The sequence below is a fragment of the Neoarius graeffei genome, chromosome 23 (genome assembly GCF_027579695.1).
Source record: "Neoarius graeffei isolate fNeoGra1 chromosome 23, fNeoGra1.pri, whole genome shotgun sequence".
Lineage (NCBI taxonomy): Eukaryota > Metazoa > Chordata > Actinopteri > Siluriformes > Ariidae > Neoarius > Neoarius graeffei.
This window is the reverse complement of record NC_083591.1, coordinates 46,587,325-46,611,088: the sequence shown is the minus strand read 5'-3', so window position 1 is coordinate 46,611,088 and position 23,764 is coordinate 46,587,325. Positions and strand designations below refer to the sequence as shown.

At 43.0% G+C, this 23,764-nt stretch overlaps 1 protein-coding gene across 3 annotated transcripts; it reads left to right on the top strand.

Annotated features, from left to right (window-relative positions):
- The first annotated feature begins 5,179 nt into the window (after positions 1-5,179).
- Positions 5,180-23,146, top strand: LOC132871243 (uncharacterized). Of its 3 annotated transcripts, none has more exons than XM_060905365.1 (7): positions 5,180-5,280; positions 8,328-8,437; positions 8,844-8,872; positions 19,263-19,326; positions 20,104-20,238; positions 21,727-21,830; positions 22,055-23,144. In XM_060905365.1, exons 2-7 carry the CDS (start codon positions 8,335-8,337, stop codon positions 22,409-22,411), a joined length of 792 nt encoding a protein of 263 aa, XP_060761348.1. In that variant the 5' UTR covers positions 5,180-5,280; positions 8,328-8,334; the 3' UTR covers positions 22,412-23,144. The 3 variants fall into 3 exon arrangements, with proteins under 3 accessions (XP_060761348.1, XP_060761349.1, XP_060761347.1); XM_060905364.1 differs by lacking the exon at positions 5,180-5,280 and adding an exon at positions 5,360-5,487 and having other exon boundaries at positions 22,055-23,145; XM_060905366.1 differs by lacking the exons at positions 5,180-5,280; positions 20,104-20,238 and adding an exon at positions 5,359-5,487 and having other exon boundaries at positions 22,055-23,146.
- The last annotated feature ends 618 nt before the right edge of the window (positions 23,147-23,764 follow it).

Genomic DNA, 23,764 nt, shown 5'->3' with positions numbered 1-23,764 from the left:
TAAATGACTATTCTAGCTGCAAATGTGTGGTTTTTGGTGCAATATCTCCATAGGTGTATAGAGGCCCATTTCCAGCAACTCTCACTCCAGTGTTCTAATGGTACAATGTGTTTGCTCATTGCCTCAGAAGGCTAATGGATGATTAGAAAACCCTTGTACAATCATGTTAGCACAGCTGAAAACAGTTGAGCTCTTTAGAGTAGCTATAAAACAGACCTTCCTTTGAGCAGATTGAGTTTCTGGAGCATCACATTTGTGGGGTCGATTAAATGCTCAAAATGGCCAGAAAAATGTCTTGACTATATTTTCTATTCATTTTACAACTTATGGTGGTAAATAAAAGTGTGACTTTTCATGGAAAACACAAAATTGTCTGGGTGACCCCAAACTTTTGAATGGTTGTGTATATGCAGCCCAAGCAGACCTACCTTCCTGTCAAAAAGAATAAAAATTGGTGAAGAATTGAGAAAGAAGAAGCGATTTTTGTGAAATGTGGACGCCGCCGGATGGACAACACATCATGGCATAAACTCATCGCTTATCGGCCAGATGAGCTAATAAAACACTTCAAGACATGCTGTTATGGGAAAATAATCAACTTTTGACAGGTAAGCACACCTCCCTGTTGATAAATATTTTCATGCACCATACAGCTAGTGTATTTCCCATAAGTGTATTTATTTAAAAAAATTGCTACACATCAGGTATCTTTTTGTGCAACCAACACCTTGCCTATTTATTATTTTTTCCTGGAACGGTGAACACTGTATTTGATTAATACATTCTCATCTGCACACAGTTAATGTTGACATGCACTTGGCTCATTACCTGCTGTTGGAAGTTCAGTCAGCAACTGTGAATGTCACAACTGTTTCCACTTCTCTCCATTCAGCCCGATATGATTACCCTACCAACAGGACTCAAGAATCATTTTTCATCCAGGAAAGCGCCACTGGTACTGATGAACCGAAACATTGCACATCTGCTCAGCAGCCAAACAACCAACGGTGATCCACCCACTCATGATTATCAGCATCAGCAGGTGTCTCTCAGAGTAAACAGCATGCTAACAATTAGCCATAATCATTCTGGACACTTTCCTAAACTTTCTTACCGTATATCCTTACTCTCACCCCTGAAACTTTTCTAGCCGACTTTGTCCTTCGCTGAGTTCTTCTTCTTCTACTTCTTCTTCTTCTTCTCCATTTTGTGTCCTTTATACTATACACAGAGAGATTGCTGTAGAAGGTAGCACCATTGCTGCTTTGGTGCAGGGTTTATAGAGCACTGGGATGCTCATGGCTATGTTAGCCCACTTTCTTAGCCAACGCTAAGCTCTCGCAGGCAGCTACAGTAAGGACAGAAATCCTTAAGATGAGTTTCAGGTCACCTGCAGCCTTGGCTTCAGTAGAGGACAGGACAATCTGTAAAGGACAGGACACCTCTCCAGCGTGGATAAGACAGACGTAGAACCTGCACCTTACACCAACTGCACCTATTCTCTATATATTCCAAACAAAATTGCACAAGGCTATATAATATTCATACTGTTATATGTCATATTTATGGCCAATTCATAACAGAAAGCTTCAGACATCACAACTAGGCCACAAGAGAACAAAGTATATCAGTAAAGGTCAATAAATTAGACACAATCCCCATGTGGCACAGCAAAAAAGAAAAAGGTGCCTTTTATCCTGGAGGGCTCATTTTAGAAGAAGAGAAAACTGAGCTTTTATGTCAAGCAAGCAATGTTACCGAGTCAGCTCATGAATTTATAGAGGACAGAGATTGCTTTAGGATTAGAAATAGCCCACACTTTCATTTCCATCAGAAAATATCTTCACAAAATCAACACTAATATTAAAACTGAACTAGGCTAGTGTTGTAAGCAGACTCGAACCAGACTCGTGTAGTAATGGCTTTTGTTTAAAGATACATCCACTGCAATAAAATCACATTTGCAGTTAAACGCCATTCTGAATAGACTTGTCATTCCTTTAGAGCAGTGAGTACTCGTATACATCCATTTTTCTACATGATGCAACCAAAGAGTCTGTCACAAATGCTAGTTGAAATTACAGAGTTGTTGTGCTCTCTACTGGTTTTAAATGCCACTACAGCTTATGAACCGAGTTATGAGCAGGGCTACGGCACTTGGAAGCAAATCTTACTCCTAGCAAGTTCATTCATTCATTTTCTAGGCCACTTATCCATTGTGGGTCACGGGTGTGCTGAGCTCCACACAGAAAGGAGTTTGTCAACTACAAGGTTTGAACCCAGAACCTTCTTGCTGTGAGGTGACAGCGCTAACAATTGCACCACTGTGCCACCCTAGCAAGTTTAGATAATAATAATAATAATACAACACCACAGAAAAAAAGAAATGTATTAATATGATGTGTGAACAGTTCAAATATATGAAATTTATATTCAGATACTTTTGTCAGCTTCTCAGCTCCATAGCAGGAGGGCAAGTGGTGATACAGCGAACCCTAGTGGAACAATCAAAATAACGTTTTACTGATTATTACCTCCGCCAGCTTTGTTGGAGAAGGTTATATGTTTGCCTCCATTTGTTTGTTTGTCTGTTCCCAATGTGACTCAAAACCTACTGAACAGATTTTGATGAAATTTTGAGGAAAGGTGAGCCATGGGCCAAGGAACAATTAATTAGACTTTGATGCAAATCTGGATATGTATACAGATCTAGGTTTTTGGTTTGTTTGGGTTTTTTTGTCTGTACCCAATGTAACTCAAAAAGTAGTGAACAGATTTGGATGAAATTTGGTGTACAGCTTTAGTATTATCCTAGGTTCAAGTGATTTGATTTTGCTGTTGATAATAAATGGCATGGCAGATGTATGCACTCTACTGAGTGCCCTTCTACAACCCCGATTCCAAAAAAGTTGGGACAAAGTACAAATTGTAAATAAAAACGGAATGCAATGATGTGGAAGTTTCAAAATTCCATATTTTATTCAGAATAGAACATAGATGGCATATCAAATGTTTAAACTGAGAAAATGTATCATTTAAAGAGAAAAATTAGGTGATTTTAAATTTCATGACAACAACACATCTCAAAAAAGTTGGGACAAGGCCATGTTTACCATTGTGAGACATCCCCTTTTCTCTTTACAACAGTCTGTAAACGTCTGGGGACTGAGGAGACAAGTTGCTCAAGTTTAGGGATAGGAATGTTAACCCATTCTTGTCTAATGTAGGATTCTAGTTGCTCAACTGTCTTAGGTCTTTTTTGTCGTATCTTCCGTTTTATGATGCGCCAAATGTTTTCTATGGGTGAAAGATCTGGACTGCAGGCTGGCCAGTTCAGTACCCGGACCCTTCTTTTACGCAGCCATGATGCTGTAATTGATGCAGTATGTGGTTTGGCATTGTCATGTTGGGAAATGCAAGGTCTTCCCTGAAAGAGACGTCGTCTGGATGGGAGCATATGTTGCTCTAGAACCTAGATATACCTTTCAGCATTGATGGTGTCTTTCCAGATGTGTAAGCTGCCCATGCCACACGCACTAATGTAACCCCATACCATCAGAGATGCAGGCTTCTGAACTGAGCGCTGATAACAACTTGGGTCGTCCTTCTCCTCTTTAGTCCGAATGACACGGCGTCCCTGATTTCCATAAAGAACTTCAAATTTTGATTCGTCTGACCACAGAACAGTTTTCCACTTTGCCACAGTCCATTTTAAATGAGCCTTGGCCCAGAGAAGACGTCTGCGCTTCTGGATCATGTTTAGATACGGCTTCTTCTTTGAACTACAGAGTTTTAGCTGGCAACGGCGGATGGCACGGTGAATTGTGTTCACAGATAATGTTCTCTGGAAATATTCCTGAGCCCATTTTGTGATTTCCAATACAGAAGCATGCCTGTATGTGATGCAGTGCTGTCTAAGGACCTGAAGATCACGGGCACCCAGTATGGTTTTCCAGCCTTGACCCTTACGCACAGAGATTCTTCCAGATTCTCTGAATCTTTTGATGATATTATGCACTGTAGATGGCAATATGTTCAAACTCTTTGCAATTTTACACTGTCGAACTCCTTTCTGATACTGCTCCACTATTTGTCGGCACAGAATTGGGGGATTGGTGATCCTCTTCCCATCTTTACTTCTGAGAGCCGCTGCCACTCCAAGATGCTCTTTTTATACCCAGTCATGTTAATGACCTATTGCCAATTGACCTAATGAGTTGCAATTTGGTCCTCCAGCTGTTCCTTTTTTGTACCTTTAACTTTTCCAGCCTCTTATTGCCCCTGTCCCAACTTTTTTGAGATGTGTTGCTGTCATGAAATTTCAAATGAGCCAATATTTGGCATGAAATTTCAAAATGTCTCACTTTCGACATTTGATATGTTGTCTATGTTCTATTGTGAATACAATATCAGTTTTTGAGATTTGTAAATTATTGCATTCCGTTTTTATTTACAATTTGTACTTTGTCCCAACTTTTTTTGGAATCGGGGTTGTAGTTATTTTTATGTTGGAAATTTGTTGAATATTCTCTGATCAGTTTCACAAAATACTTTGGTAAGGGGGAATGAAGAGGTATTGTGTGCAACCAACAATGTATGTCCAAAATCAATGGTGTTGGAAAAAGAATGAGATGTTCCGAGTCCTCAAACAAAAAATCTCATTAGATACTTTGATTTTAAGGTTTTCAGGACTATAACCCTTTCGTTTCTGAAGAAATTTGATAGAAAATGAGACCAAATTAATAGAGAATAATTATAATGAAATTATGAAAGAATGAAAGCAATTAAATATAGCATTTGAAATGCTGATATGTTTGGGCCTTCTTTGAAGGTTTAGAAGGCCCTGATGGTTCCCCTCTGGTATATTTCTTTTATACAATCATTGTTCCTTGAAAGGCGCCAGTAATTCTGGAATTGATTGTGTGAGTGTATGTGCTTCTATGTGACTTTGTCAAACTAAAATCTGCACATGTGGCTCATACAGGTTATTTCTATCTGATTGGCATCATCATTGGCTGTAGCCCATTCCCTCTGTGCTGGTTATTCTGGCATCAGGAAGCACCGTGGTACGCAGTAGCAGCCTCCCTCTTTAGCCTGACCCTCTCGGCTTCTGGCTTTTTCATCCCTCTGCACCTGTTCTTGGTTGTCAGACGGCATGCAGGAGACATGTGAGCGAGTGCATTTGTGTATGTGGGTATGTCTGTGTCCCTCAGAAGGACCATGACACCAAAGCCTGTGGTGACTGCTGCTCCATGGTGACTCCTCCTCATGCCGAGTCAGGTGAGTCTTATGTGCTTATCGAAAGGGCAAAGGATTCTCATATAATGTGGGCCAGAATGAGATGTTTTTCTGTTCATCCTTGTCGCTATGTGGGATTCTGAGCATATAGAGATGATGGTTCTATTTCAGGAATTGCACCATAGTGTGGTTTGTTTATGCGTTGACCATAACAATGTCAAAGCCTAGACATCAATCTATGAATCCAAAGTAAGTAACAAAGTAAGTTATTTTTATTACCTATGGCAACTTTGTTGAAGGAGGTTATGTTTTCACCTCCATTTCTTTGTTTGTTTGTTTGCTGTTCCCAACATAATTCAAAAAGTAGTGAGCGGATTTGGATGAAATTTTGAGGATCGGTGGGCCATGGGCCAAGGAACAATTGATTGATGTAAATCCAGATATATATGCAGATCCATGATTTTTTTTTGGGTCTGTTCCCAACGTAACTCAAAAAGTAGTGAACAGATTTGGATAAAATTTGGTGGACAGCTTTAGTATTATCCTAGGTTCAGGTGACTTGATTTTGATGTTGATAATATGTCGCTTTGCCGGAGATTTCTGTTGAGTATTTGTAATATACAATGAAGTGGGTGATATGATCTGATATTGTTATTGCTGATAAAGTCTTATTTATCAGAACATTTTGGTTGGCAATACTTTTGCCTTCAACAATGACCATCTCCATTGTTCCTCAGAGAAAGAAGCTGATTGGATGTTGTTGTTGTTGTGCGATCTATGTTTAACCTCATCCAAAAGAAATATCCTAACATGTGTTGTATTGTGAAAATATCTTTTAATATTGTGATATATTTTTGCCATATCACCCACCCTGTACACAGTTTCTTACTATTACCATAAACAAAAAATCTCATCTCATCTCATTATCTCTAGCCGCTTTATCCTGTTCTACAGGGTCGCAGGCAAGCTGGAGCCTATCCCAGCTGACTACGGGCGAAAGGCGGGGTACACCCTGGACAAGTCGCCAGGTCATCACAGGGCTGACACATAGACACAGACAACCATTCACACTCACATTCACACCTACGGTCAATTTAGAGTCACCAGTTAACCTAACCTGCATGTCTTTGGACTGTGGGGGAAACCGGAGCACCCAGAGAAACCCACACGGACACGGGGAGAACATGCAAACTCTGCACAGAAAGGGGCTCAAACCCGGACCTTCTTGCTGTGAGGCGACAGCGCTAACCACTACACCACCGTGCCACCCTAGACAAAAATTAATGACGTATATTTTAGATTTGCTTAAGATGCTGCATAAAATTTACCTAAAATTTGTATATGATATAAACCAGTAACCCTTATAATCAAAAGGATTGTATCTTTTTACAAAACCATGTATGAGTGGTTCATACACTGTATACGAAAGTTGGGGTTTTGTTTATTCATGACAATCTTGTAAATGAGGCAAACCCCAATAATACTAATATTACTCAGCAGATATTAAAACAGTGTGATTTATAAGAATAAATTGAGATTGATCATAGTGTAGTTATCACCAGAGTACATGACGATGAAAGAATAGTACTGATCTTTTTATTAATTTGCACTAGCAGCGGTAGCACAAACTGTTACTCTCACTCAGGCTCTTTCTACTTTATTATTATTATTATTATTATTATTATTACTCTCCTCAAATTTTTTTAGGACCCTATTTCTCCCTCAGTTTTCAACCAATTATCACCAAATTTCACTTGAAGAATACCTCTAGGCTGAATTACATTGCTATGACTTTTAGTGCTGATCTGGATCACCAAACCAGAATGATCCATGAAAAACGGAATTTTTTTCAATCACTTATAACTCTGTCAATTTTCATGATTTTTTCAATTTTTTTTTTCAGGACAGCAGGGCACAACTTTTCCTCACTAAGCATCATTCTCTATCTCTTACCATTTCGGATCTATAGGGTATGGTGACCAGATGTCCCAGTTTGAAACAGTTAACACAAATCACTGTGACTTTAGTCACAGGATCTATCTAGTTATTATTATTATTATTATTATTATTATTATTATTATTATTATTATTCTAACATTTTTAGGATGCTATTTCTCCTGCAGTTTTCAACCAATTATCACCAAATTTCACTTAAAGAATACCTCTGGGCTGAATTACATTTCTATGACTTTTGGTGCTGATCTGGATCACTGATCCGGAATGATCCATGAAAAACAGGATTTTTTCAGTCACTTATAACTTGTCAATTTTCATGATTTTTTTCAATCAATTTTTTTTTTTTATTTTGTTCAAGGCAGCAGGGCACAACATTTCCTTGACCTTCAATTGACAAAGGTCAGCTAGTGCAAATTACTGTAACTTTAGTCACAGTCTCTATCTAGTTATTATTATTATTATTATTATTATTATTATTATTTAAACCTGACTTAACATTTTCAGAACTTAATTTAAGTCAGATAAGGGTGTCATGACAGTTATGGATGTGCAAATTCTCTTTGGGGGGAAGGAAACCTTAAGCCCAAGACTCAGGCCTGAAGTCCAGGTGGATTTGAGTCTCAGAGACTCAGAGTTTGAGTAAAGATGTCTAAAACCTTACTAACTAAGTGTTACTCATACAGAGAGTGTCAAGCTTTGATCAAGTTGAGGTTTGCTGCATGCGTTAGCAAAACAAACGCAAGCCTAATCAATCAGTTTATAATCAGATACCAGCTGTCAAAATCAGACATCCGATTTTTAAAATGCCTTCACTGTACATGTAAAAGAGAGAGACATTTCACTGCAGCGAAGCCTGTAGTTTTCATAACTATATTTAGTAGTAATGTCAAACTTTCACCATGTGAAGGGTTTTTTCAGGCAACCAAACGTACATATTATCTTTTAAACCACATTTCCCTTTCTGGATTTGATTTGGACTCAGTTTGTGTAACATTATAGAGTCTTTGGACTTGACTTGGACTTGAGCTGCTTTGTTTTGTGGGTAAATTATTTAACATCTGATTAAACTGTCCGTCCTTCCTTATTGTGCACTTTAGCAAACTGAACTGTAAACATCTCTCTGGACTTGTCAGGTGCAGAATGGACGAGAGCGCATTTGAGACTTTTGAGGAAGAGCTTGGGGCAACAGAACAGGATGCTCCTCAACCGAAACATCCCAGACAATCACAGTCTCGTCGGCCTGGTACTCATCTTCCCCAAGCATCTGCTTAACCTTTCCTCTACACACCCCTAAAAATAACTTAGCACTGCATAGTACAGTAAATGTCAAACGTGGCTTTAATATCTGAAGCGAACAGAAGAGTTAACGGAGGAGTTAAAGGGAAACAAAGCTGCTTGTCTTGTCAAACTTTAAAGCAGCAGTGATATTTAAGGACCTAAAACCACCTGTGTCTAATTATATACCACAGTGGCCATGAGCAACACTGAGCACATACTGAAGCATAGTCACAGAGCAATAGTAACATGACACCAGCTAGCATGACAAACACTTTAAAGTTAGCCCCCTTCCCTTTGTGCATCTTGCTTTCACATCTTCATATAGTGACTTTTCCCAAATGATAGATGAAATTTGAACCCCTCTTTTGCAGAAATCTATCCACAAAGAAGGGCAAGAGAGGTGAGTTTGGATGTTGCTGTGAATATTTGCATGCTAACAGAAAATCTCAGAGTTCTGGTCACTAGCACAGACAAAATAAATAATAAAGTTTTCCGGATTTACCTTTATGTCAAGTGGAGGTGAAATGCAGGATTGTTTGGCGTCTCTTTAAGTGAATGTAGCCAAAAAATATGTCTAAAACCAAATTTTTTTCTGTAAATACATGCCCAAATTTGTATATACTTGTTTTTAAAGAAGCTATGTTTATTTATTTATTCTATCCACAGTCACTGGATATGAGCAATCACATGCTCTGATTGGCTACTCTACTACTAGGATGTCAGCTCATATACTGTGAGTAGGGAAAAACAAAATGGCAGACCATGTTGCTGAACTAACCAAGGATGAAATAAAAACTCTAATCGAAAATAAAATCCCAAAAATTATTAAGTATTTAAAAGAAACAGAAATAGCTAAAAGAATATAGTTTTTTTCTGCCACAATATCTGCTGTTCCACACTCCAGCCCAGTCGGTGACGGTAATGCATCCTTAAGTTGGTTTGCCAACCACCAAAAAACCCTAAAGACGAAGAAGAAGAAGAAGAAGAAGAAGCCCCAAAAAAATGCAAAAAAAAAAAAGCAACAAAATATGGAATAAAAGTATGTGATGGTAAGAACGTCTCTTTTTTAATTTTTCAAGAATTATTATTATCTCATTTTTCACAAATTGCTACTGTCATTTCTCCGATTTGTTTACATTCTAAGCAGAAATTATTTTGTCGGACGTTTTGTATAAAGTTTTTATTTAACAAATTTGCAAAAAATAGAAATAAAAATGCTCTGTTTCTCAAAATCCAGTGAATGTGGCTAGAATAAAAGAGTTATTCCACTCAATCTTGTCGTACATGGCTTATAGCCGACTCAGTGGTACGTGCCTCATCGGCTATCAGCTCGTGTACGACTCGATTTTGTGGAATAACTGTTAAATATTTGTAAAATAGTAGCAAGTATTTAGAAATTTCAAACACTGTTTAAGCTCAACTGCACCAGGTGGAATGTTAACGAATTGTATTAATGAATCATTTATCCAAAAAGTTGTCCAAAATGGCTGCCACATAACATTACAGTGTGACGATTTGTTTGTTTTTAAGGCTTGCAATACGTAACGCTGTGTCCTAAATCAAATCAGCTGGTCTGTGCAAGTTACAGAATGGACTTTGTGTTTCAGTTACTCATTAGCTACATTATCCTTGTACAGTGGCATGCAAAAGTTTGGGCACCCTTGCTGAAAATGTCTGTTACTGTGAATAGTTAAGTGAGCAGAAGATGAACTGATCACCAAAAGGCATAAGGGTAAAGATGACACATTTCTTTAATATTTTCCACAAGATTACATTTTTATTTCCATCATTTACAGGTGTGGGCGGCACGGTGGTGTAGTGGTTAGCGCTGTCGCCTCACAGCAAGAAGGTCCGGGTTCGAGCCCCGTGGCCGGCGAGGGCCTTTCTGTGTGGAGTTTGCATGTTCTCCCCGTGTCCGCGTGGGTTTCCTCCGGGTGCTCCGGTTTCCCCCACAGTCCAAAGACATGCAGGTTAGGTTAACTGGTGACTCTAAATTGACCGTAGGTGTGAATGTGAGTGTGAATGGTTGTCTGTGTCTATGTGTCAGCCCTGTGATGACCTGGTGACTTGTCCAGGGTGTACCCCGCCTTTCGCCCGTAGTCAGCTGGGATAGGCTCCAGCTTGCCTGCGACCCTGTAGAACAGGATAAAGCGGCTAGAGATAATGAGATGAGATTTACAGGCGTAAAATACCAAAAAATTAAAAGGACCTGAAGCAAAAGTTTGGGCACCTGACATGGTCAGTACTTAGTAACACCCCCTTTGGCAAGTATCACAGCTTGTAAACACTTTTTGTAGCCAGCTAATAATCTTTCAGTTCTTATGTGGGGGATTTTCGCACATTCGTCCTTGCAAAAGGCTTACAGTTCTACAAGTTTCTTGGGCTGTCTTGCATGCACTGCTCTTTTGAGATCTATCCACAGATTTTCAATGATGTTTAGGTCAGGGGACTGTGAGGGCCAGGGCAAAACCTTCAGCTTGTGCCTCTTGAGGTATTCCATTGTAGATTTTGAGGTGTGTTTTGGATCATCGTCTTATTGTAGGACCCATCCTCTTTTTAACTTCAACTTTTTTTACAGATGGTGTGATGTTTGCTTCCAGAGTTTGCTGGTATTTATTCGAATCCATGCTTCCCTCGACCAGTGAAATGTGCCCTGTGCCGCTGGCTGCAACACAACCCCAAAGCATGATCGATCCACACCCATGCTTCAGAGTTGGAGAGGTGTTCTTTTCCTGGAATTTGGCACCCTTTTTTCTCCAAACATACCTTTGCACATTGTGGCCAAAAAGTTCTATTTTGATTTCATCAGTCTACAGGACTTGTTTCCAAAATGCATCAGGCTTATTTAGGTGTTCATTTGCAAACTTCAGACACTGAATTTTGTGGTTAGGATGCAGGAACAGTTTTCTTCTGATGACTCTCCCATGAAGGTCATATTTGTTCAGGTGTCACTGCATAGTAGAACAGTGCACCACCACTCCAGGGTCGGCTAAATCTTTCTGAAGGTCTTTTGCAGTCAAACAGGGGTTTTTATTTGCCTTTCTAGCAATCCAACAAGCAGTTCTTTCAGAAAGTTTTCTTCATCTTCCAGACCTCACCTTGATCTCCACTGTTTCTGTTAACTGCCATTTCTTAATAACATTACAATCTGAGGAAACAGCTACCTGAAAACACTTTGCTACGTTCTTGTAGCCTTCTCCTGCTTTGTGAGCATCAATTATTTTATTATTCAGAATGCGAGGGAGTTGCTTAGAGGAGCCCATGGCTGTTGATTTTAGAGACAAGTTTGAGGAGTCAGAGAATTTATACAGCTTTGAAATCTGCATCATCTGACCTTTCCTAACGAAGAATTTGAACAAGCCACAGCTCAATAAGCTAATTAAGGTCTGGAACCTTGGTAAAAGTTACCTGAGTACTCAAATGTATTGGGGTGCCCAAACTTTCGCATGGTGTTCCTTTTCTTTTTTTTACTCTCCAATTAAACAAAACAAAAATAATACACAAATCCTGCATAAAACGCTGAAAAGAAATGTCTCATCTTTACCTTTATGCCTTTTGGTGATCAGTTCATTTTCTGCTCACTTAACTATTCACAGTAACAGACATTTTCAGCAAGGGTGCCCAAACTTTTGCATGCCACTGTAGGTTGTACCATTATCCTTGTCCTGGCTGATTAAGTGTATTTGGTATAATTTGATTTCTCACTGAACTATTTCTGACTGCTAAAATACTTCTGTCCCTACTTTAAATTAAATTCTAAGTTATCTGCTGTACCTATGACCTGAAAAATGTTCTGATAATACAACCCCGATTCCAAAAAAGTTGGGACAAAGTACAAATTGTAAGTAAAAACAGAATGCAATAATTTACAAATCTCTAAAACTGATATTGTATTCACAATAGAACATAGACAACATATCAAATGTCAAAAGTGAGACATTTTGAAATTTCATGCCAAATATTGGCTCATTTGAAATTTCATGACAGCAACACATCTAAAAAAGTTGGGACAGGTGCAATAAGAGGCTGGAAAAGTTAAAGGTACAAAAAAGGAACAGCTGGAGGACCAAATTGCAACTCATTAGGTCAATTGGCAATAGGTCATTAACATGACTGGGTATAAAAAGAGCATCTTGGAGTGGCAGCGGCTCTCAGAAGTAAAGATGGGAAGAGGATCACCAATCCCCCTAATTCTGTGCTGACAAATAGTGAAGCAATATCAGAAAGGAGTTCGACAGTGTAAAATTGCAAAGAGTTTAAACATATCATCATCTACAGTGCATAATATCATCAAAAGATTCAGAGAATCTGGAAGAATCTCTGTGCGTAAGGGTCAAGGCCGAAAAACCATACCGAGTGCCCGTGATCTTCGGGCCCTTAGACGGCACTGCATCACATACAGGCATGCTTCTGTATTGGAAATCACAAAATGGGCTCAGCAATATTTCCAGAGAACATTATCTGTTAGGGTTTTGCTGGGATTCGAACCTGGTTCGTTGGTGTGATAATCCAGCAAACCCCCACTAGGCCACCAGGGGGATGACTCAAATGCAGAGGCGTGAGGCGGAAGTAGAAAAAGAATCAAAAGGTTTATTTAAACTATATACACTATATACAGGGCAAAACAAAAAGACAAAAAAAAACCAAAGAGTATAATCCAAAAGAAAAGCAAAGTGCAAAAATACAAAAGCTAAGAAGATCAAAAAACACAGTACAAAGGAAACTGGAGATAAACATAACAGCACAAAGACTCCGTGACAAGAGGACTGAACTCAGGGGTATAAATAGACAAACTAATTAAGGACACAGGTGAAGATAATTAGGCAATTAACACAAACTCAAAACACAGGAACAGTGGCGGCCTCTAGAGGCCAAAATGAACACGACATGAAAAGGAAATAACAGCGGCCTCTAGAGGCCAAAACAGTCCTAGTCCTAACAGGACCCCCCCCTCTAGGAGCGTCTCCTGACGTTCCCAGGGCGATCCGGATGGGCCGAATGGAAGTCCCGACATAGTTCTTTATCAAGGACATCCCGAGCAGGAACCCAGCAGCGCTCCTCAGGACCATAGCCCTCCCAGTCCACCAGATATTGCAACCCGCCGCGTACCCGGCGGGAGTCAAGCAGGCGATTCACAGTGAACACAGTCTGCCCCTGGAAGATGCGGGGGGGTGGGGGGTTCCTAGGGGCAGGGGCATACGTAGACGTCAGTACGGGCCGTAACAGGGAAACATGGAAAGTGGGGTTGATCCTCAGAGTCCGGGGCAACTGGAGCCGGTAGGAGACAGGGTTCACCCTGCGCACCACCTTGAAGGGGCCAATGTAGCGAGGAGCAAGCTTGCGGTTCTCCACCCGCAGTGGAAGGTCCTTAGTGGACAGCCAAACACGCTGCCCAGGGCGGAAAGCGTGTGCAGGTCTTCTATGGCGGTTGGCCTGAGTCTGGTTGGTTCTGGAGGTCTGTATGAGGGTCTTCCTGACCTTGCTCCAGGTCTTGCGACACCGTCTCACATATTGGTTGACCGAGGGCACCCCCGCGTCCTCCTCCTGGTCCGGGAACAGAGGTGGCTGGAACCCGAATTGGCACTGGAATGGCGACAGCTTGGTGGCCGATGACTGCAGGGTGTTGTGGGCGTACTCCGCCCATGGCAGCCAGGTGCTCCACGATGTCGGGTTATCCATAGCCAGGCCTCGCAGGGTGGTTTCCAGGTCCTGGTTGAGCCTCTCCGTCTGACCATTGGACTGTGGGTGAAACCCAGAGGAGAGGCTGGCAGTGGCTCCGATGACCTTGCAGAACCCGTGCCACACTCGGGAGGAGAACTGGGGCCCTCGGTCTGAGACGATGTCCTGTGGAAGACCAAAGACTCGGAAGACATGATTAAACAAAAGTTTCGCAGTTTCAAGAGCAGAGGGGAGTTTGCACAGTGGTATGAAGCGGCAGGCCTTGGAGAATCTGTCAACTAAGACCAAAATGACCGTGTTACCTTGTGACTCAGGGAGACCCGTGATAAAGTCGACTGCCACGTGGGACCAGGGACGCCGGGGAATGGTCAGAGGATGCAGGAGACCCTGGGGACGCTGTCGTGGGTTCTTGGTTCTGGTGCAAACCTCACAGGACAGGACAAATGACCTTACTTCCTTCTCCATGTTAGGCCACCAGAAGCGTCTTTTCAGGAAGTCCAGGGTCCTCCGAGCTCCCGGGTGGGCGGTGAGAGGGGAAGAGTGACCCCACTGGAGAACCTTGGCCCGGGCTTGATGTGGGACGTACAAGAGGCCTGGTGGCCCCGTCCCAGGACCGGGGTCCTGGCGTTGGGCTCGTCGGACAGCCTCCTCAATACCCCAGCGGACAGGGGCCACAATCCGGGACACAGGGATAATAGGCCCGACTTCATTCTCCCTGTTAGTGGCAGAGAACAGTCTGGACAGTGCGTCAGGTTTGGTGTTCTTGGAGCCGGGGCGGTATGAGAGGGTGAAGTCAAACCGACTGAAAAACAGGGCCCACCTAGCCTGTCGAGGGTTCAGTCTCTTGGCTTGCTGGAGGTACTCCAGGTTCTTGTGGTCAGTCCAAACCAGGAATGGATGTTGTGCTCCCTCCAGCCAGTGCCTCCACTCCTCAAGGGCCAGTTTGACCGCTAGCAGTTCTCGATCCCCCACATCGTACCGGGACTCAGCAGTACTCAGGCGGTGGGAGAAGTAAGCGCAGGGGTGCAGCTTTCCTTCCGAACGTTGAGAGAGCACCGCGCCGACACCACTGTCCGAGGCGTCCACCTCCACGATGAATGGTTGGGAGGTGTCCGGGAGAACCAGAATGGGTGCCGTGCAGAAGCGGTCCTTGAGGTCTTTGAACGCCTTTTCTGCCTGAGGAGACCAGCCATAAGATCCACCTGTCCCTTTGGTGAGGTCTGACATGGGTGCTGCCACAGAACTGAAGTTCCTGATGAACTTGCGGTAGAAGTTAGCGAATCCTAAGAACCGCTGAACCTCCTTAACGGACTTGGGAGTAGGCCAATCCCGGACGGCCAGGGTCTTGGCAGGGTCCATTTGGAGTTGGCCTGTCCGTACAATAAATCCCAGAAAGGAGACCTCGGGAACATGAAATTCGCATTTCTGGGCCTTGGCGAACAGATTGTTCTGTAGCAGCCTCTGGAGAACCTGGCGGACATGGTGGCGGTGCTCCTGCACGGTCTTGGAAAAGATAAGGATGTCGTCGAGGTAGACAAAAACGTATAGGTTAATCATGTCCCTTAAGACGTCGTTGATTAGGGCCTGAAAAACAGCTGGTGCGTTGGTGAGTCCGAAGGGCATCACCTGGTATTCGTAGTGCCCAGACGGGGTGTTAAAGGCAGTCTTCCACTCATCTCCCTGTCGGATACGGATGAGGTGGTATGCGTTCCGTAGGTCCAACTTGGTGAAGACGGTGGCGCCTTGGAGCAGGTCGAAAGCTGTGGACATCAGCGGAAGGGGATATCGGTTGCGCACAGTGATCTTATTCAGGCCCCTGTAATCAATACATGGTCGGAGCCCCCCATCCTTCTTGCCGACAAAGAAGAAGCCGGCTCCAGCAGGTGAAGTGGAGGGTCGAATAAACCCAGAGACCAGGGCATCTTTGAGGTATTCCTCCATGGCCTTGCGTTCTGGCTGAGAGAGTGAAAACAGTCTGCCACGAGGAGGGGTAGTCCCAGGGAGCAAGTCGATGGCACAGTCGTAGGCCCGGTGCGGAGGAAGAACGGCGGCCCTGCTCTTGCTGAATACCTCCTTGAGATCCCAGTACTCTGTGGGAACTTGAGATAACTCGGTGAGATCAGGGGGCTCGGCAGGAGACACAGGAGAGCTAGAGAGCAGACAAGAGGCATGGCATGCAGGGCCCCATTCCACAACCTGGCTTGTTACCCAGTCTATGCGAGGGTTGTGGCGAGTAAGCCAAGGAAGGCCTAGAATAACTGGGAACTCAGGTGAAGGAATCAGGTGCAGGGATATTTCTTCCTTGTGACCTTGAGACTGGAGGAAAACTGGAGAAGTAACTTGGGTGACTCTTCCATCACCTAACGCTTGGCCATCGAGGGCAGACACAGACAGTGGGACTTCAAGAGGTGCAGTCGGAATATTGATGCTTTGGGCGAAGTGAATATCCATAAAGTTCCCAGCCGCCCCTGAGTCTATCAAAGCTTGACAAGAGTGGACAGACTCACCCCAGGAGATGGAGACCGGGATGTAGATTCCTTGGCCAGGGAGTCCGGGAGAGAGGGTAGGCCCCGTCACAACCCTCCCTCGGCTGGACGGGGCGGTCCTTTTCCCAAGAGTTCGGGACATGATGCTCGGAAGTGACCAGGCTTGCCACAGTAGATGCAGCACTTGTCCCTCCTTCTGCGCTCCCTCTCAGATGCGGAGAGGCGAGTACGACCCACTTGCATGGGTTCTGGACAGTCACTGAAGGAGGTAGACGGTCTCCAGGTAGAGGTAGGGAGGCTGGGGGGGCTCAAGGCTTGGTGGCGTTCTCTCATCCTGTTGTCCAGACGAATAGCATGTGAGATGAGGGTTTCGAGGTCACTTGGGCATCCAATAGAGGCCAGACCGTCCTTGATGGGGTCAGACAGACCATGGTGGAAGGCTGACACCAGGGCAGTCTCGTTCCATCCACTTACTGCTGCGAGTGTTCGGAACGAGATGGCGTAATCTGCGACGCTTCCTCCTTGCCGGATGGACATGAGCTTTCGGGCTGCGTCGGTACTGATGTCTGCCTGATCGAAGACCCGAAGCATCTCTTCAGAAAACAGCTGGAAATCAAAGCACTCAGGTCCCTGTCTTTGCCAGATAGCAGTAGCCCAGGCTCGCGCCTTACCAGCTAATAAGGTGATCACAAAGGCAATCTTGCGGCGATCCGTAGTGTAGGTGGTAGGCTGAAGCTCAAAGGTGAGTTGACACTGGGTAAGGAACTCTCGGCACTCACTGTGCTTGCCGTCATACCTCTGTGGTGCAGGAAGGCTGGGTTCGCGAGGTGAAGAAGGCAGCATTGCAGGAGGCACTGGAGCAGGAGTGGGAGCTGGATCAGGAGCAGGAGATGCAGGCAGAGATGTCAGCTGTGCCAGGGTTTTCCCAATTTGCTGAAGCAGTTCCTCGTGGCGAGCGAGGGCCTCACGTTGGCTGGTGAGCGTACGTCCATGAGCGTCCATGGTCGCTCCGAAGCGTGTCAAAGCTGCCATAATTCCCTGAAGGTTGGCCGGGTAGACAGTTGAAGCAGCCTCTGCTGAGTCGGTCATGACGGAGTCTTTCTGTTAGGGTTTTGCTGGGATTCGAACCTGGTTCGTTGGTGTGATAATCCAGCAAACCCCCACTAGGCCACCAGGGGGATGACTCAAATGCAGAGGCGTGAGGCGGAAGTAGAAAAAGAATCAAAAGGTTTATTTAAACTATATACACTATATACAGGGCAAAACAAAAGACAAAAAAAAACCAAAGAGTATAATCCAAAAGAAAAGCAAAGTGCAAAAATACAAAAGCTAAGAAGATCAAAAAACACAGTACAAAGGAAACTGGAGATAAACATAACAGCACAAAGACTCCGTGACAAGAGGACTGAACTCAGGGGTATAAATAGACAAACTAATTAAGGACACAGGTGAAGATAATTAGGCAATTAACACAAACTCAAAACACAGGAACAGTGGCGGCCTCTAGAGGCCAAAATGAACACGACATGAAAAGGAAATAACAGCGGCCTCTAGAGGCCAAAACAGTCCTAGTCCTAACATTATCTGTGAACACAATTCACCGTGTCATCCGCCGTTGCCAGCTAAAACTCTATAGTTCAAAGAAGAAGCCGTATCTAAACATGATCCAGAAGCGCAGACGTCTTCTCTGGGCCAAGGCTCATTTAAAATGGACTGTGGCAAAGTGGAAAACTGTTCTGTGGTCAGACGAATCAAAATTTGAAGTTCTTTATGGAAATCAGGGACGCCGTGTCATTCGGACTAAAGAGGAGAAGGATGACCCAAGTTGTTATCAGCGCTCAGTTCAGAAGCCTGCATCTCTGATGGTATGGGGTTGCATTAGTGCATGTGGCATGGGCAGCTTACACATCTGGAAAGACACCAACAATGCTGAAAGGGATATCCAGGTTCGAGAGCAACATATGCTCCCATCCAGATGACGTCTCTTTCAGGGAAGACCTTGCATTTTCCAACATGACAATGCCAAACCATATACTGCATCAATTACAGCATCATGGCTGCATAAAAGAAGGGTCCGGGTACTGAACTGGCCAGCCTGCAGTCCAGATCTTTCACCCATAGAAAACATTTGGCGCATCATAAAACGGAAGATACGACAAAAAAGACCTAAGACAGTTGAGCAACTAGAATCCTACATTAGACAAGAATGGGTTAACATTCCTATCCCTAAACTTGTGCAACTTGTCTTCTCCGTCCCCAGACGTTTACAGACTGTTGTAAAGAGAAAAGGGGATGTCTCACAGTAGTAAACATGGCCTTGTCCCAACTTTTTTGAGATGTGTTGTTGTCATGAAATTTAAAATCACCTAATTTTTCCCTTTAAATGATACATTTTCTCAGTTTAAACATTTGATATGTCATCTATGTTCTATTCTGAATAAAATATGGAATTTTGAAACTTCCACATCATTGCATTCCGTTTTTATTTACAATTTGTACTTTGTCCCAACTTTTTTGGAATCGGGGTTGTAAAAGATTAGATTCCTACATGAGCATTTTGAATGTAGTGGCAATAAATTCCATCCATAATTGTTTTTAAATCATGAACTTGTCTGCTCACTACAGGAGCCTCTAGCTGTCCAGCAGATCCCAAAGTCTCCACCGTATGAGGCTCCAGTCTCGAGAGGCGGTACGTCCTTTAACCTTATAATGCTAATAATGCATGAAAACTAGTAGGGTTTCTTAGCTACGCATGATACAAATTATGCATGATGCAAATTTGCTAATACACGGTTAAAAAGCAATCCTGTTCTTGGACATCTGTCTTTCTACAGAGCAGGGATTATCTTTTTTTTTTTGCAACAAGAGACACTTCAGTCTCACTACAGATTTATACCGATCAGCCATAACATTATGACCGCTGACAGGTGACGTGAATAACATTGATTATCTCATTATAGTGGCACCTGTCGAGGGGTGGGATATATTAGGCAGCAAGAGAACAGTCAGTTCTTGAAGTTGATGTGTTGGAAGCAGGAAAAATGGGCAAGCGTAAGGATCTGACACCTTTCTGTTTTAGCCAGCACTAACGTTTTCAGCAGTTTGTGCTACAGTAGCTCTTCTGTGGGATTGGACCATATGGGCTAGCCTTCAACACCCATGACCCTGTTGCTGGTTCGCCGGTTGTCCTTCCTTAAACCACTTTTGGTAGGTACTAAACACTGCATACCGGGAACACCCCACAAGATGTGCCATTTTGGAGATGCTCAGACCCAGCCATCTAGCCATCACAATTTGGCCCTTGTCCAAGTCACTCAGATCCTTATGCTTGCCCATTCTTCCTGCTTCTAACACATCAACTTCAAGAACTGACTGTTCTCTTGCTGCCTAATATATCCCACTGCTTGACAGGTATACCAATAATCTCATTTTTTAACAACACTTCCCCTTCCCACCTCTTGTTCAGTGTCATTGCGAAAGTCATTGTCCATTCAGAACACAGCCCAGATGGAGGTACCATGGGAGGGAGTGACTCTTAACCGCTGTCTCTTCATAGTCATCACTATTCTGGTCCTCAGCTCAGGGTGTCAAAGGTTACACGGTCAGTGTGGTGTGCACTGTACACTGTGTTTTCAAATCCCTTCTACAACGTACTTCTCATACTTGTTTTAGTTCTTGCTACATGGCACAGTTGTGTGTAGTCTTTTGTTCAATGATCTTGTTGTCAAATTTCTTTGATACTGCTCTCAAAGATATAGTTCCCCAAGTTAGTAAGGCCCTGGTCATGCTATTGGTCCCAATTATGTTGCACAAGGGGTAAAGTTGAAACATCCTTGTATGTACCCAGTACCTTTTGATGGGACCGAGTGCACATTATCCAGGCATCTGAATGAAGCAACAAGAAGGCTCTTCTGCTTAAAATAAGAAGGTGGTGTAAACTCAATGTTTCTAAAATTCACTTTACCTCGGCTTGTCAGTGATCCAAGCAAGGTAAAGACACTTTCTTTGTGGCAAAACTTGAAAATTTCAGCAGGATCGGAACACCGTTTACAAAGGCAATTGAAATTCCGTTTACAGAAAATGGTCGAATGAACTTTGGCTAAATGGCACATCTGAAAATTCTCAGTGTTTCAGAAGTCTGTGTATTATACCTATATATGCTAGACTCAGCCTTCTCAGAGAGCATTTTGATTGACTCCAGTTCTTACCTGTTGGGACACAGCAGCCTACTATAAATAACTTAAAGCTGTTTACAGAAAATGTCACGTACGGAACCATGGGTTTGCACTGCAAATCTGGTGAGACTGGCATTCAACATGCAGCTTGAATGTTACTACACATTTAAACTATCAACTGTGTTAGTAGTTCAGGCGACATGCTGGTGCAGTAGTTAGCACTGTCACCTCACAGCAAAGAGGTTCTGGGTTCGAGCCCAGTGGCCGACAGGGGCCTTTCTGCATGTTCTCCCTGTGGGTTTCCTCTGGGTGCTCTGGTTTCCCCCACAGTCCAAAGACATGCAGGTTAGGCTAATTGGTGGCTCTAAATTGACCGTAGGTGTAAATGTGAGTGTGAACGGTTGTTTGTCTCTATGTGTCAGTCCTGCGATGATCTGGTGACTTGTGTACCCACCTCTCGCCCATAGTCAGCTGGGATAGGCTCCAGCTTGCCCACAACCCTGCACAGGATAAGTGGTTATGGATAATGGATGGATGGATGTTAGTAGTCCAACCAACAAGAAATTTAGAGGCGATGCCAAACAGGCAAAAACTATGAACAGTTCCTATCTGGTCCTATATCTGCATGCAGCATGGCCAATGGCCAAATGAGAGGTTTTGGGTGACTGTGGTCACCTGGAAATAAATCAGAAAAAAAATCATTATGCTACCCAAGCTAGTCCTGTATGAACACTATTAGGACATGATGTGCTTTTGGTGATAAATATCTAATACGATCTAATAGGATCTTAAACATGACATTTTTTGAAGTGGAACCAATAGTGACCAGGGCCGTAAACCACCAAATTGCTAGGAACTAATCTGTTGTACATGTATGCATGATGATTGACGACAATGAGCGTTCTTTTTCTTAGAGCTTCTACGAGGTCGCAAAGATGGAATGTCTCTAGAGCCCATAGGTTCTGTGCTTAACGCCAGGCACACTGCAGTGAGGAAGTACTACTTACCAACACCTGAGGTACACTAATCATCATACTTTTATCTAAATTCAGAATGAGTGTATATTTGTAAAATATCTTGTCTTTGTAGTGTATTCAATTGAATATAGATCAAAATGGACTAGCAAATCATTGCATTCTGTTTTACGCAGCATCCCAACATTTTTGGAATCTGGGTTGCGTATACATCGACTTAATGGGCGTACAAAGAGGGTCTTTATCATTTTTTGTTCTTAACCTTTAGCATGAGACGTCTCTATGGGACACATTTTTCTTGTGGATGAGTGATGACGATGATGACGATGAAAAAAGAAGCAGACGTGGCAAGCCGAGGAAAGCGACTCGAGAAAAAGTCACTCAAGGTCTCCGACACAAAGCCATACCAGACAGGAAACTTCTGAAGGGAAGGGAGGGCAGATTTAAAGCACGGAGAGGTAAAGCAAGACAGGATGAAAAGAAGGAGAGCCGAGAGAGCGCGAAGGCACAAAAAGAGAAAGCAAAGAGACTTGAAGAGAAGAAGCTGGAAGAAGAAAAGAGGGAAGGAAAGGAAGAGAAGACGATAAAAAATAAATTGAAGGAGAGTAGGAAGAAAGCTCCTTAGAAAGGGAAGGAAAAGATAAAGCACACTGTTGCTTACTGATAAAACTAGTGGAATTAGGTAATGGAACTTCCTTTTTCATTGTAACGTGATGTCTCAGGGGTGATATGAAAGGTTCCTCAGGAAGGCACGAGTGCTTAAACCGAGTTGGTCTGATTCTCGTTGTGTGGTAGTGTTCTTTACTTCGCTGATCTCCAAATAAAGGTTGAAAAAAGCTTTCAGTCTATTAAAAGTGAGCAATATCTCATCTCATTATCTCTAGCCGCTTTATCCTTCTACAGGGTCGCAGGCAAGCTGGAGCTTATCCCAGCTGACTACGGGCGAAAGGTGGGGTACACCCTGGACAAGTCGCCAGGTCATCACAGGGCTGACACATAGACACAGACCACCATTCACACTCACATTCACACCTACGGTCAATTTAGAGTCACCAGTTAACCTAACCTGCATGTCTTTGGACTGTGGGGGAAACCGGAGCACCTGGAGGAAACCCACGCGGACACGGGGAGAACATGCAAACTCCACACAGAAAGGCCCTCGCCGGCCATGGGGCTCGAACCCGGACCTTCTTGCTGTGAGGCGACAGCGCTAACCACTACACCACCGTGCCACCCTAGTGAGCAATATGTGGATGTAAAATATTCAACAACAAAAAAAGAATAGAAAGATCCTAATGTTTCCAATCATATCTATTTGCAATGCAATTATATTTATGCCAATATATATTAGCTATTTTGGATATATTTTGGTCGATTTGGAACACTGCGTAAAAAAAAAATATGGGAAATAAATACAGTTATGGAACAAGCTGTTTTTTAGGACAATTCTTTTTCATTCATTTATCTTCAGTAACCGCTTTATCCTCTGTGGATCCAAAGACAATTCCAGGAACACTGGATGCAAGACAGGAATACATTCCATCACAGGACATCTCTCTCTCTCTCATACACTACCGTTCAAATGTTTGGGGTCACTTTGAAATGTCCTTATTTTTGAAAGAAAAGCACTGTTCTTTTCAATGAAGATCACTTTAAACTAATCAGAAATACACTCTATACATTGCTAATGTGGTAAATTATAAACTATTATTAAACTATTCTAGCTGCAAATGTCTGGTTTTTGGTGCAATATCTCCATAGGTGTATAGAGGCCCATTTCCAGCAACTATCACTCCAGTGTTCTAATGGTACAATGTGTTTGCTCATTGCCTCAGAAGGCTAATGGATGATTAGAAAACCCTTGTACAATCATGTTAGCACAGCTGAAAACAGTTGAGCTCTTTAGAGAAGCTATAAAACTGACCTTCCTTTGAGCAGATTGAGTTTCTGGAGCATCACATTTGTGGGGTCGATTAAA

What these genes read in the sequence shown, in the direction of transcription:
- LOC132871243 (XM_060905364.1), top strand. Translation starts at nt 5,453, where the DNA reads ATGTCAAAGCCTAGACATCAATCTATGAATCCAAA. An exon ending in CATCAATCTATGAATCCAAA is followed by an intron (nt 5,488 to 8,327) that starts GTAAGTAACAAA and finishes TGGACTTGTCAG; the next exon opens with GTGCAGAATGGACGAGAGCG. An exon ending in ACTACTTACCAACACCTGAG is followed by an intron (nt 21,831 to 22,054) that starts GTACACTAATCA and finishes CTTAACCTTTAG; the next exon opens with CATGAGACGTCTCTATGGGA.